At 38.5% G+C, this 14,122-nt stretch overlaps 1 protein-coding gene across 4 annotated transcripts in view; it reads right to left on the bottom strand.

The window, feature by feature from the left end:
• Nucleotides 1–14,122, bottom strand: part of CNTNAP2 (contactin associated protein 2) — a 2,222,175-nt gene that overhangs the window by 942,489 nt on the left and 1,265,564 nt on the right. For all 4 annotated transcript variants that reach the window (XM_081537160.1, XM_081537161.1, XM_081537162.1 and 1 more), the window contains one exon: nucleotides 11,863–12,034. In XM_081537160.1, the coding sequence (XP_081393286.1) occupies nucleotides 11,863–12,034 (172 nt within the window). The remainder of the gene's footprint in view (nucleotides 1–11,862; nucleotides 12,035–14,122) is intronic.

The raw sequence follows: 14,122 nt of genomic DNA, 5'->3' as shown, positions 1-14,122 counted from the left end.
CTCCCTGCAATCTTGATTCTAGCTTGTGCTTCCTCCAGCCCAGCATTTCTCATGATGTAGTCTGCATATAAGTTAAATAAGCAGGGTGACAACATACTGCCTTGACATACTGTTTTTCCTATTTGGAACCAGTCTGTTGTTCCATGTCCAGTTCTAACTGTTGCTTCCTGACGTGCTTACATATTTCTCAAGAAGCAGGTCAGGTGGTCTGGTATTCCCATCTCTTTCAGAATTTTCCACAGTTTACTGTGATCCACACAGTCAAAGGCTTTGGTATAGTCAGTAAAGCAGAAATAGATGTTTTTCTGGAACTCTCTTGCTTTTTCGATGATCCAGTGGAGGTTGGCGATTTGATATCCGGTTCCTGTGCCTTTTCTAAAATCAGCTTGAACATCTGGAAGTTCACGCTATGCGAATCAATGTGTTTAGTGATTAAGAGATACCACGACTGAAAAGAGACACCACGTTTCAGATATTATGTGAAGTGAAAGTGAAGTGAAGTCGCTCAGTTGTGTCCAACTCTTTGCAACCCCATGGACTGTAGCTCGCCCAGTTCCTCCGTCCATGGGATTTTCCAGGCAAGAATACTGGAGTGGGTTGCCATTCCCTTCTCCAGGGGAACTTCCTGACCCGGGGATCAGACCTGGGTCTCCCGCGTTATAGGCAGACACTTTACCACCTGAGCCCCAGGGAAGTCTCTTCAGATACCATAATTTGTTACAATTTTTTACTGATTCACTTTTTAACAACATTCCAAACAAATGCAAACATATTCCCCACCTCTTCCATGTGCACTCGCTGGAGCTCATGTAACATTCCTTTTGATGCAAACAAAATGAAATTCAGACTCTAATCAGTTCCTCAGTGAATTCATGGGCACAAGACAATAAAGAAGTATTTACCTCAAATTTGGCAATAGGTACCTTACAGAATTTAGACAATGTTATCTAAAATCTTAAGCTTGTTACCCTCTTTAAACTAGTTTTTAGGTAATATAAATATAATTACAGGAAGAGGAAGTAGTTTTGTTCAATTAACAAATGAAATAATAATAATGACATTGACACGTCCCAAGTCTTAATAAAACTGTTTCTCCTGGCACAGAAATATCTGTTACTCGTCTCCCCTTCTTCTCAGGTCATGGATAATTTAAATAGCAAAGGATAATTCTCAAAGAAAATATCATTTTTAAACTGCCATAATAAATATTAATAGCCTTCTTTCATTTTTATTCTGATTTCTATTTTAATGAAAGTAGATAATGTCCAATATCAATAAACCAAAGAGCAACGTGAATTAATAGTTTTCCCTTCTTTCCTCACCTTCATCTTCCTTCCTTTCTCCTTTCCCTCCCCCACTTTCTCCTTCCATTATTTGAAATTCAGAAAACAAAAGAAAAATGGGAATTCTACTTTCTTATTTTTCAAATCAGAGAAGTAAAGAATAAGGAAAGTAAACATTAGATAGATACTTAGCATAATCACTTCAAATAACTTAAAACCCTTCATTGTATAAATTCAATAACAACTTGCCAGAGCAATTTGCTCTGGAGTCACTGGTTATGGGCCTGTTGATTGAAACTGTACGATCCAATCAGCCAGGTTTTTTGTTTTTGGTTTTCTTTTTAATGAATCATTTCCATCACCTTCAATTTCCAGTCTTGGTTTCTTAAAGTGCAGTGAAAACTAAAGTTACCAATGAACCTGCAAGTTTCGCTATTTGCCATGGGGTCACAAAGAGTCTGACAGGACTGAGCTTCTAACACTCGGTGCATATCTAAACTGATGGTTGAGAAGGGAATGGCAATCCACTCCAGTCTTCTTGCCGGGAAAATCCCGTGGATGGAGGAGCCTGGTAGGCTATATAAGGTCCATGGGGTTCCAAAGAGTCTGACAAGACTTCACTTTCACTTTCAAATTGATGGTTTTATTTATTTTGCCTTTCTAAAACCCTTTAGTTTGGCGCTAATGGAAATTTTTTTTTTTTTTTTTTTTGTCCCAAATTGAAAGTGTGCTGCTGCTGCTGCTAAGTCGCTTCGTTGTGTCCGACTCTGTGCGACCCCATAGACGGCAGCCCACCAGGCTCTGCCGTCCCTGGGATTCTCCAGGCAAGAACACTGGAGTGGGTCTTGAAAGTGTAGTTAGTATTTAATTAGAGCATGTTATTACAATAACGAGTATGACTTGTATAAATGAATCTGGGAAGGAACAACTGACTCCCACACAGCACCCGGGGGAGTATGAGGAGTGAAAAATGGTAGCCTACTAGCTCCAATTCTTCATCCACAAGGCTATGGGATCACTCCTTACATTTTACAAAGCGAACAGTGAGTGTCTATTAATCCATAAAGTTAGTTTAAGTGTAGGGTAATTAAATGAGTTCTTAGAGTTCATTCAAACTTTTGCAATGTAACTAAGAAATTGATAAAAGCAATTACCTTAAGAAGAAAATATTTGTTAAGAAAGATGTTTTAAATATATTCTTTAATCACTTGCTTTTGTTTTTATCCTTCAGGTAATCTAATATCAAAAGCAAGAAATAAAATTTAATGACTCATTTAAATCTCTCTGTAGTTGATCTAGCTACATATTAAAATTATTTACATTTTTTCCTTCCTGCTTATCTTCAAACACATAACTGTTTTCTGACATTGCTTTTATGCACCGGGCCTTCTTTGGGATTTAAATGTCAAAGCATAGCTATATGCCACACCAAAAGCAAATACAGTTTTCTTTTGTCCTCATACATGGAATACATCAAAGAGGAATAAGGCTGCTGTTGAATCTTAAAATGGTTAATTCAGGCTTTTTTTTCCTTTTTTCTCCTAGGAGAGTTATCTCCTCTGACATTTCACTGCTGTATTTTGTTATTAAAAATAAGTTTTGTCATTCTAGTACTTTATTTGTACTTAAAAATAAAGCCATTCTGAGATCACTTCAGAGAGGCAACTGATTTGAACATGGGTTCACCTGGTGGGTAATATTTTAGGTCACTGAATTTATATATATATATATATATATTTTTTTTTTTTTGCGACAATAGATGACTATGGTTTGAATGTTTAAGTATAAACAGGTAACTCCTCTCTAGATCCTTCTATAAGAAACCAAATGGCTCTGGCAATGCAGTTAAAGACCAAAGGGTTGCCTGGGGTTAGCTTGGAAGGCCAAGAAAGTTTATACAAAGAGACAGGCTTCTAATATCAAAAATGAATCAGATCTAGCATGAGAAAATAGGGCTTTCCATGAAACTACTAATAAATAATTTTGACTTCCCTTATGGCTCAGAAGGCAAAGAATCAACCTGTAATGAAGGAGACCCAGGTTCGATCCCTGGGTCAGGAAGATCCCCTGGAGGAGGGCATCACAACCCACTCCAGTATTTTTGCCTGGAGAGTCCCAGGGACAGAGGAACCTGGTGGGCTTACGGTCCATAATGTCGCAAAGTCAGACATGACTAAAGTGACTTAGCATGCATGCACTAATACATAATTTAGCCCAAAGGAGGAATGAACACAGCCATTTGCAATATAAAATGGATGGGGTCCCAGATGGGGAGTAAATGGAGATAAGTTGAGAAGACAAAGCAGGTAACAATAAGGAATCACAGTATGAATGTCATGTAAGAAAATTACGACTGGATTAGGTAACTAGTCTTTTTAATATTTTTTATTTTGAGCTGGAGATCTGGTTTTAGGACTCTGAATACCTTCTCTCCTAAGGGTATTTTTGAAGGGTGTTTCCTAAAAAGAATTCTAGCTTCACACCAGGAAAATTGCTTGCTGGCTCCAGTTCTCAGGGAATGAATTTCAGCTGACCAGTTCTTTGCTGCTTTGAAGTCTGATGGGATCAGAGCCACAATGAAGTCAGACTTGAACAGGCGTGAAGTTCTGAATAATGTGAAGTTCATCTGAGAGACTTTCTGCCTCTTTTAAGTACTTTTGCATAATTATTATGAGGAGAAAGTAAGATATTCCTGGAAACCTACACTTTGGTAATAAGAATCTAATGATAGAAGACAAAATGCTTCCCAGTGTAAAAGAAGCATGAGCACCGCTTGACACCAGTCTAATTGACAGGAACATTTGTAGGGACGAATGGAAGGCATGGTCAGGCTGGAAATCTATGAAAAGATGTCAGGCCCACAGGGTGGCGATCTGTAGGCAGCAATATCCAGCTGCAACAGAAAATCTGGCATAAATAGTGTCACTACAGAAATACCCAAGTTTGTGAGACAGACTTTCCTTTTTCCTATAGTGGAAATAATTTTTAGATATTTCAAGTCAAAGTTTTGATTTTATTTATCTTTCTGGTTCAGTTGATCAATGTTGTTTCTCACAAGGAGTAGGGGCTGGGTGAATTTACCTCTGGACCCCGGAATACGAAAAAGAAAACAAAAACTACTAGACATGTGGATTCAGTTTTGCGAAGTGGGGTTGAAAGAGCTCTGTCTTTGAGAACAAAAGAGAGGAATGTAGTATTAGGACAGTATAAGGTCTGATCAATGACCTCCCTCCACTAGTATTAAAGTTCCAGGAGGAAAAGTTCCCTGAGTAAGCCTTAATAAGTGCATATTGACTGAATGGGTCTCAGCAGAGACTTACAAATCCTCTGGCAGCGGTGGCCTGTGCCTCCCTTTCCACATTTGGGAACCTGATTTCTAAGAGGCCCATGGCAGCTTGAGTTGTACACAGTAGATATGGAGCTGAGGCAGAGGAGGGCCTAAGATAATCATCCCCACTCCCCACACCCAAGCCAGGCACACACCATCATTTATTTCAGCTTGTACACAGTCTGCAAAAGATCTCAAAATCTCTGAGTGTCCCAGTGGGGTCTGTGAAAATGCTTGGATGGCTGGTAGACCAGATAAAGGACTCAGGAGAAGATCTGGGCCAAGAGAGGACACAGATCTTGAGTGACCAACCATCTTGGTTTACTCAGAACCGTAGGGGTTTCTCTAGGTCAAAGACACTCAATCCTAAAAGCAGGATGGTCCCTGATAAACTCGGATGAGTTACCTTCTTACCCCAATCCCAAAACCTGAGCCCAGCACAAGCCAGGGCTGATCCCACAGCCAGAAGGAAGGACTGTAGGGCAGTGGGGCTGACTCCTGAAGACCAAGCTGTCAGGGCACCCTCAGGGGAGGCCAGAAGGAGCTGAGCAGAGCATGTGAGTGAAACCTACTCCTCTGCTGATGTCATGTAAGTTGCCTAGGCCTCACCCAAAGGTTATATGGGAAGAGTCAAGGAGGACACTTAAAATGGGATAGTAGCCCCAAATGCAAGCTTGGCTTTGACAAAGTTTGAATCCCATATTGACTTAATATATATATATGGACAGATAGATAGTTAGGGTACCTGAATATATGTGTGCCAATATTTTTTGCTGCTATAGACTGGAAGTGGGAGCTTATGAACAAATGAAGATCAATTTTAGAAAATGAAAAAAAAAAAAGATGCTACATGCATTCTTCATCTCAGGACTGTAAATCTTAAACTTGCTGTATCAAGTCATGACTGGCTTCTGAATTTTTAGTATTAATCTACTTATGCATTGTTCACCTTTCTGGCAGAATTAGCTTCATCTTGAAGCATCTCACACTGTATCTATCCAACTCTCATTTAAGTGCTCTTATAAAAAATCATGTACTTAGTCTTTCCTTTCAAGGAAAATAAAATCAAACAAACTTGATAGATATTCTGGAAAAGAAAGCATTGACTTAAAAAAATAAAAACTGGGTCTGTGATTATGCACTTCCATCCAAAAATAAAATGAAGACTTAATTACTAACTCAGAAATAGGATCCAGTCTTTTCACAGTTTCTCAAGGGGTAATTTTGTGGGCTGTACTTAAGCTGTGATGTTTACTCTTCCTTTTCCTCTCTCTGTGCTATCCAGACATTTCCTGGTTTTGTTTCTTAATATATTTACATGGGAGGTTATAGAAAAGGTAAAGAAGACTCTAATGAACTGCTTTTTCTACCAGATGCTGATTAACAATATGAATTTGCTTTGTCCTCTAAACAGCCATTTAGTCCCCAAGTTCCAATCTCTAAAGGACATCACTGCCATGCAACTTAATACATCCTAAAATAAATGTATCATCCTCTCTTTCAAAGTCATTTTCATAATTAGGAATTTGTTACTCTATGGTCTGGTAAAATGATGGTATTGGTTGATTTTAGACATGGAAGGTGAAGAAAGCACAGGTGCTTTCAGCTTCGATAAAAGTAATATTTGACTCACAGTGACTTAAATAAACAAGGGTTGCTTTTCTTCCCACACAAAAAGGAGGGAAGGTGCTTACTGACTCTGGTTCACTGGAGCTCTGGTTTTTCTCAGTCATACAGCTTCAGGCATGGTATCTACATTTGAACAAGGACAATGGAGGGGGGGGGAACCTCTGTATCAGAAAAACAAATACTTTCTCAGAACACTTTATCTGACTTCTGCTTACCTGTCATTAGCTAGGACTGTGACACATCACTACTGTGGATGACAAGGAAAATCTCTCTCTCTCTGGCAGCTAACCTAAGAGGGTGATCTTAGGTTTGATACAGAAGTCACAGCTAGCAAAACAGACTTTACCGTGATTCACAAAACAAAAATTTTGCCCACCAGTCATGAACACCACCTACTTCAGCTCAAAATATTTTCACACCAGCTTCTTCACTCCATGTGTCCTGAATTAGAATCATAGATAAACAAATCAAATACGAGCTCTACAGGGATTCAAAAATTCCACCTTACGTTGCAGCAAGTCTTCTAGTTTAAAAATTATGGCCGATACCTGCCAGGACCCTCCTAGGACTTACTCAGACCCCCAAACCCCTTTCCTCACTCCCTTCCTCTCCTCCACATCACTCTGAGATGTCCCTTGGTTCTCCTTCGGTTCTCCCTTGCAGGAGGAAGTGCATAAACCTAACTTTAATAGGGATGCTTCTGAAGGCTTTTGTTGCTTGGATTTTCATACCCAGAAAGAGGACAGAGGGAAGTGGGTGGAGGACAATAGTTGAGTCTGGTGCCTGGAGATGTTCGCCACAAAGAAGGAAAAATGTGAGTGAGGGCACCTGGGGCAGATGGAAGATGGTACTCGTGCAAGGAGAACCAAGATCATCTGCTAGACGCCTTCTGGCAACTGATGGTTTGATGAAGTCCTCTTCCGTAAGGGCAGGGTCTCACTCAAAGGGTAAAGCTACAGGCTTCTGATGTTGGAAGAAGCTTCTTGTCCACTACTTCCCCTCTCCCTTTCCAGTTCTACAGCTCTTTATGAAATACAGCTGAAGAAACCAGAGGTCTTCAATAGATAAACGTGATGATCTTATCAGACACAACATCTCATTGCTTAATCGGCAGTTGTGTGCTTGTGAGGCATGTGTATCCAATTACCTTCTTGAAATGTCCACTTAGATGTCAACAGACCTTTCACCTCATGCCCAGCACTGAATTCCTGATTTTTCCTTCTGCCGCATGACTAATCTCTACCACTAGCCTTCTCATCAGAGGACATGGTAACTCCTTCCTTCCAGCTGCTGTTTCCAAAATCATTTGGTTTACTGTTATGTCTTCTCTTCTTCTCATGGCTGGAATCTAATCCATTAAAAAGCCCTACTGACTCTACCTTCGCAGTGTACTCAGAACTGATCACATCACACCACCTCTTGTGATAGTACGCTGGTCTCAGGACACAGCATCTCTCACCTGGATTACTGTAACTGGTTCCCAGCTTCTACCTTTCCTCTTCCCATAGACAGGAGTCATCCTTCAAAACTGTAAGCTAAATTATGCCACTGCTCTACTCAGAAACCTGCAATGCCTCCCTACTCCTCTCAGAATAGAAGCCAAAACCTTACAATTACCTATAGGCCTCCAGGACCTGACCTCTATGATTGTCTTGGCCTCTTCTGGGGATCTGCTCCTTGTCCTTCCAAACTTTCCACCCAAGCCCCTCACTGATCCTAGATGATGCCAGGCAGCCTTGTTGCATTGACTAGCCTCTCTGCCCGTAGTGGTTTTTCCCCAAATTGGTGAATTCTCTTACTTTTTTCAGACTTCCCAAGTGGTGCAGTGATAAACAATCCACCTGGTAAACAGGTAGAAAGTGAAGTCTCTCAGTCGCCTCCAACTCTTTGCAACCCCATGGACTTTAGCCTACCAGGTTCCTTTGTCCATGGGATTTTCCAGGCAAGAGTAGTAGAGTGGGTTGCCACTTCCTTCAGGGGATCTTCCTGACATGGGGATCGAACCCGGGTCTCCCGCAAACAGGTAAACAGTGTTTTTACTGTCCACCTATAAACAGGTAAACAGGAGGCACAAGAGACCCGGGTTTGATTCTTGGGTCAGCAAGATCACCTGGAGTAGGAAATGGCAACCCACTCCAATATTCTCACCTGGAAAATGCCATGGACAGAGAGCCTGGCAGGCTATAGTATGGGGTTGCAAAAAGTCAGACATGAAAGAATGACTGAGGATACACGCATACTTCTTTAAGGTCTTGAATTCACAATTGAAGCTAACATTTACAAGCCTATTTAAACTATAATCCAACACCAATCTCTTTAAAATACCAGTCCTCCTTGATTAGCCCAAATTTTTCTTTTTTTCATAAATAGCATGTATTCCTTCTAACTTACTATAATATTTATTTATCACATCTTTGCTTCCTCCCCTTCTCCCAGAATGTGAGATTCACAAGTGCAAGGATCTTTGTTTTGGTCAATGATTTAACCTAAGTGCCTAGACCAGTACCTGGCACCATTGATGCACTCAGAAAATATTACTAAACATATAATTCTGTAGCTTGGCATGCTTGCTCTCTCCTTGATTCAATGTCATGTTCAGAAAGCAAACATACAAACAAAACAAGGTGCATGTAAATCCACCCCCCAAAAAAACAGTTCAAACCATAGAATATTTCAGTATCACACACAGCAAAATTCCTTTAGAATCATCTTCCCAAATTATTTTCCTAAGTTCTACTCATAAAATCAATGCAGCTGCTCCTATAATCTCTAAACATTTTGTAAAAATCACACTTGTGATTTCTATTTTTCATCCTATGTTTTCAATTTCCCCTTTTTAAATTTTTTTCAAAAATAGCTCTCAAATCAATCAAGCTGAAATCTGAAAGGATAAAAGTAAGAAAGAGCCAGTGTAGGGCTGCTTGAGGAGAATTTTGGTAGTCTGAAAATAAAATGGTAGAATAGCAGTTGCAAAGTTTCAGTTAGTAAGGACATAAGACCAAACCAGAGATGAGCCAGAGATGTATCATTAAGGAGTCATGGATGGGTCACAGCTGTGTGAAGACAGGGTAATGGCCCTGGTACTCTCATATGCAAAGACAGATTAAGGGTGAGCTCATCAATGAACCTCAATGGTTTGAATAAGGTGAATATAGTTCTGAATTCTACATGCAAAATCACAACACTTCACAGATTAAGACAGAACTGTGCACATTTTCGGAGAAGGCAATGGCACCCCATTCCAATACTCTTGCCTGGAAAATCCCATGGATGGAGGAGCCTGGTAGGCTGCAGTCCATGGGGTCGCCAAGAGTCGGACATGACTGAGCGACTTCACTTTCACTTTTCACTTTCATGCATTGGAGAAGGAAATGGCAACCCACTCCAGTGTTCTTGCCTGGAGAATCCCAGGGACGGCGGAGACTGGTGTGTTGCCGTCTATGGGGTCGCACAGAGTCGGACACGACTGAAGCGACTTAGCAGTAGCAGCAGCAGCAGTGCACATTTTAGGTGAATAAAAGAATCTGCTTTTTCATACATTGTTAATTAATGTACATAAATCACTGCCCTGGTAACCATTTAACTATATATGTTGTACACCGGAAGCTATAATGATATAGGGCAATTATGCCTAAAAAAAAGAAGTGAATGCCCTCAAAAAAATAAGACAAGCAGAGAAGGTATTCAATAGTGGATTTAGGAAACTTGGGATGCATCTGAGGTGATTACTTCTGCATAGGCACTCCTTTGGGTTAGCACCCTGCAGGATAAGAAAGATGTATTCCTTGTTCTGTCAGCTACAGAGCACTCAGCAACATAGACGATGGCATGATGCCATTTTGGCAAAAGAACATTTTGTATACTCCTGTACCTGCCACAAACTGAAATTTGCATCCCTATTCCACATTGTCTCTTGTGTTCTTCTCCTTAGCAGGAGGGCCTGGTTCATTTACCAAAATCTCATTCATTCTTTTGGAGACATTTTAACTTCCAATATTGTCATGGGTGTACAACAGTGAAATCTCAACACTTCACTCACACTTCCTTGGTAGCAAAAAATTTAAACACAATTTCCAGGAAACATGCTGTTTGGAGTGAAATAATAGCATCACCATAAAACCTAGCCAGTTTACAAAAGCTGGATGAACTAACTCGGGTATTATTGACGGAAATTATTGTATCATTAAAGTTACTGACATAGAAAATGAACAAGGTACTAAAGTGACTTATATACTGTCTATTACTAAGAGGAAAAATCTTCCTGTATGGAAAACCATTATTAAAATTTATGAATACACAGAGAATATTAGAATATATATTCTTAGAACATGCATTTCTCAGTTTTTGTGATTATTACCACAACTTACTTTAGGCAGAAATAAAAACTATTACATTATTGATGGTTCAAAAATTAGGAGTATATTTTTATTAAAATTGTTTGTTGCTCTGTTTAAGTATAAACTGTTTAGGCTATAACTACCTATATTTGCATAAATGCAATAAAAATAAGCACTACACTATGCCTTATTATCAACATATTAAAGTTCTAAAAAGTTACATTCTACAGACATCAATAACTCTAATTTATCATTCACATGAATACTACTTTATTAATTTATGTGAAAGCAAGGTTATTTCATAATGGATGATTTTATATATTTTTAAGATTCATTATATGTCTCTACATGACTTCCCCAAGGATCTCCTCTTAAATGAAATAAAGTTAGTAAAGACTGAAGGTATATACTTTACTGAGGACAGACTGAGACTTATAGAACTTTAATTTTCAAAATATAAAATTAATTTAAAAAGTTTTTCAGAATACGATAGTCCTCTCATAAAAGATTTGAAAATAGGATATATCATCACCTAAATCCACCAGGTTAAATTCAATCCATAGTTAGATGTAGTTTGTTTGTGGGAAATACATCTCAAAATGAAACATTTTCATGTTGGAATAAAAGGAACTTCTTAGAAGTATGTTATGGTAGTATATGTAATGCTGCCATAATATTTCATATAAAAGTTGTATCTTTCCACCATGTAAGAGGTCAGCTAAGTTTTTATAAAAAGCCCCCCCCCAACAGATTTGCAAAAACTTATAAGGAAGAGATCTTGTAATATTTCACTATGTCTACTTTGTAAGCAGACTCAGCTACATTAAATATCCTACTTCAGTAAATCCCCATATTGCCTGCCAATAATTTCCAACGTTTCTTTTCCTCTAAGAGGGGGCTTTAGATGGAATCATACACTGAGGATGAGTCATGACCAAGACAAAGAGAAGGGGGACATTTCTGCTGTGGGCATAGTTTACATGCATAGTTTATTTAAAAATAAACTGAATTCTATTTCCAGCTGTCGCTTGCAAAACTACATGCAAAATGATCACAGTCACCAAGGAGGGTTGAATGGATTAATATGACATCACAGATTGTCATATATAACCATGCTCTGATATAAACACAACTTCTAATATCACAAACATACACCATAGGCATGGCCAATGGCTCCTGCCACCTTGCCCCATATAGGGTTGTGCGTTTCAGAGTTTAACTTGTCCTACAACAAAAACATGAATTTTGAGTTTGGCAATTCAAGGTAGGATGACAGACCATTTACCTGTCTATGATGGCACACATGTCAATGCTGACATTCGCAAAACTTCCAGGCCTCCTTTGCGCCACTTCGGATAAATTTACAAGTTGATCATCCACTTGAATGAGCTGCATGCATCCTTGGAATGAAGGCTGAAGGACAGAGTGACTTGAGTTATTCATCTGGTTCAGATAACCTGTGAGAGAGAAAAAAATGGGAATGTTCAATTCTGTGTGCGGCATGCTTCACTAAAATTCCTCTGGGTGATTTTCCCTGATCATAGCCATCGCATCCAACTGCTGTGTTTTGCTGATCCTACTCATGCTGTATTCAATGTGGAAGAATGAATTCTTTTGAGAAAATGGTATTATTTCAGGGGAAGGTGTAAGGGTTGAACCTAGGTGAATGTTTGTCTATGGGGTCTAGCATCATTCATATTTTCTCTTTTGACATCTTTTTCACCCTGTCAGATCTCTCTGCCCCTCTGTTCATAGCTACACTTCCTCATCTGACTCTGTCTTCAGAGATCAGGATGTACAATTTTAGACCTTTCCCAACTATCCAAACATCTTTCTTTTATATCTTCAATATTTACTTCTATTTTCTTAATTTCTTAGAGGCCTGTTATTCACATGTCAAGAAGTTAAAACTTACTGTTATCAACTAAGTTGGGTTTCTTTTATGGATTAATATCTAACTCAATCCAAAGAGACATTTGCATTACAAATAATTTCTCAATTTATAAAACCTAAATAAAGATAAAAAGATAAATTTAGGCATAAGGGTCAGTCACCCTACTCTGAATATCCATCTCAGGTAAGGCACCTAATATGATATAGGGAGCAAAAATGATAAGAAGTAAAACTAAAATTTTAAAAGGATGAATAATAAGGCAAGAAGAGAAAATTTCTATGAGGATTAGAAACTATTGGTTCTATTATGGAGTAAAACATGCATATGCCAAGGTTGAGATGTTGACATTAGAAACATTTTCAAAACTTTATTGCAAAGTAACTTTAAAATAGCACTACAAATCAATTGCTTTTATGCATTTTCAATAGAAAAAATCATAATACATGTTATGCATAAAAAACCTGTGAGCCATATGGAATAAATCTTCTTGATTCCATTAAATATCTCCACAAAGTCCCCCAAAGCTACTTTTCGTATTGTCCCCAAAATTCACCTACCAGAGCAAATTTAAATGGTAGTATTTTTCTGCTTAAAAATCTCAAGTTACTGACAATCTTTTCCATCTAATATTATATTTACAGCAAAAATATATATATATATACAAAGTGGGTTGGTATCAAATGAAGTGAAAGTCGCTGAGTCATGTCCAGCTCTTTGAAACCCCATGGACTATTCAGTCCACGGAATTCTCCAGGCCAGAATACTGGAGTGGGTAGCCTTTCCCTTCTCCAGGTGATCTTCCCAACCCAGGGATTGAACCCAGGTGTCCGGCATTGCAGGCAGATTCTTTACCAGCTGAGACACTGTATAGTCATGGGGTCTCAAAGAGTTAGACATGACCGAGTGACTTTGGTATCAAGATGTGCCATTAATTGGATAAAGGGAATTTTCAATTAAAACTTTTTCAGAAACTGCCCATTAAGTGATTTTTAAAATGTCCTATTTTGTTTGACTAGTAACAGTGTTTTAAAGCAGAAGAAATCTCCCTTTAATAATGGGTTACATAATTAAAACCTAATGATAATCAATTGATTCCTCTTTAAGGATTAATCACAGAAGTGTACACAATCATTTTCTATCAACACAGTACTATGTAAAAATAAGGTTATACTTAAAGTAAATTTCTTGAGTTAAAAAGTAAATATAAGGTTCTATTTCAATGTCAAACATATGGTATTCTTTTTTTTTCTTCTTTCTTTTCTGAGTCACTTTTTTCCACCATTTGCACTGACTTAATCCCCTCATAAAATTGCTGATCTTAGCTAAGTTGTCTATTTAGACTAACTGTATGCATACATATGATTTTCAATCTGTCTAATCAAGACAAAATTGAATGGAGTGTAATGTCTAAATTTAGCAGAGGGAAAACATCCAGCTGTAACTTTATTGATTATTCTTAACAAGATGATCATTTGATTCCGGTTTTTGAACACTTGAGGTCTCTAAATATCCACACTTGTTTTGAAGTATTCCAAAATGGGTAGATCTACTGTGAGAACAAGATGTTCTCTGAAGCAAGGCAGCTGTGTAACACACAGATCACTATGGAACGGGTATATTTAAGCTCATAAAACAAGACTTCATCAGTTAC

The sequence above is a fragment of the Giraffa tippelskirchi genome, chromosome 10 (genome assembly GCF_054371585.1).
Source record: "Giraffa tippelskirchi isolate mGirTip1 chromosome 10, T2T-mGirTip1v1.2.pri, whole genome shotgun sequence".
In the NCBI taxonomy this organism is placed as follows: Eukaryota; Metazoa; Chordata; class Mammalia; order Artiodactyla; family Giraffidae; genus Giraffa; species Giraffa tippelskirchi.
Note: the sequence above shows the minus strand (reverse complement) of the source record. Positions and strands in the feature narration are given on the sequence as shown.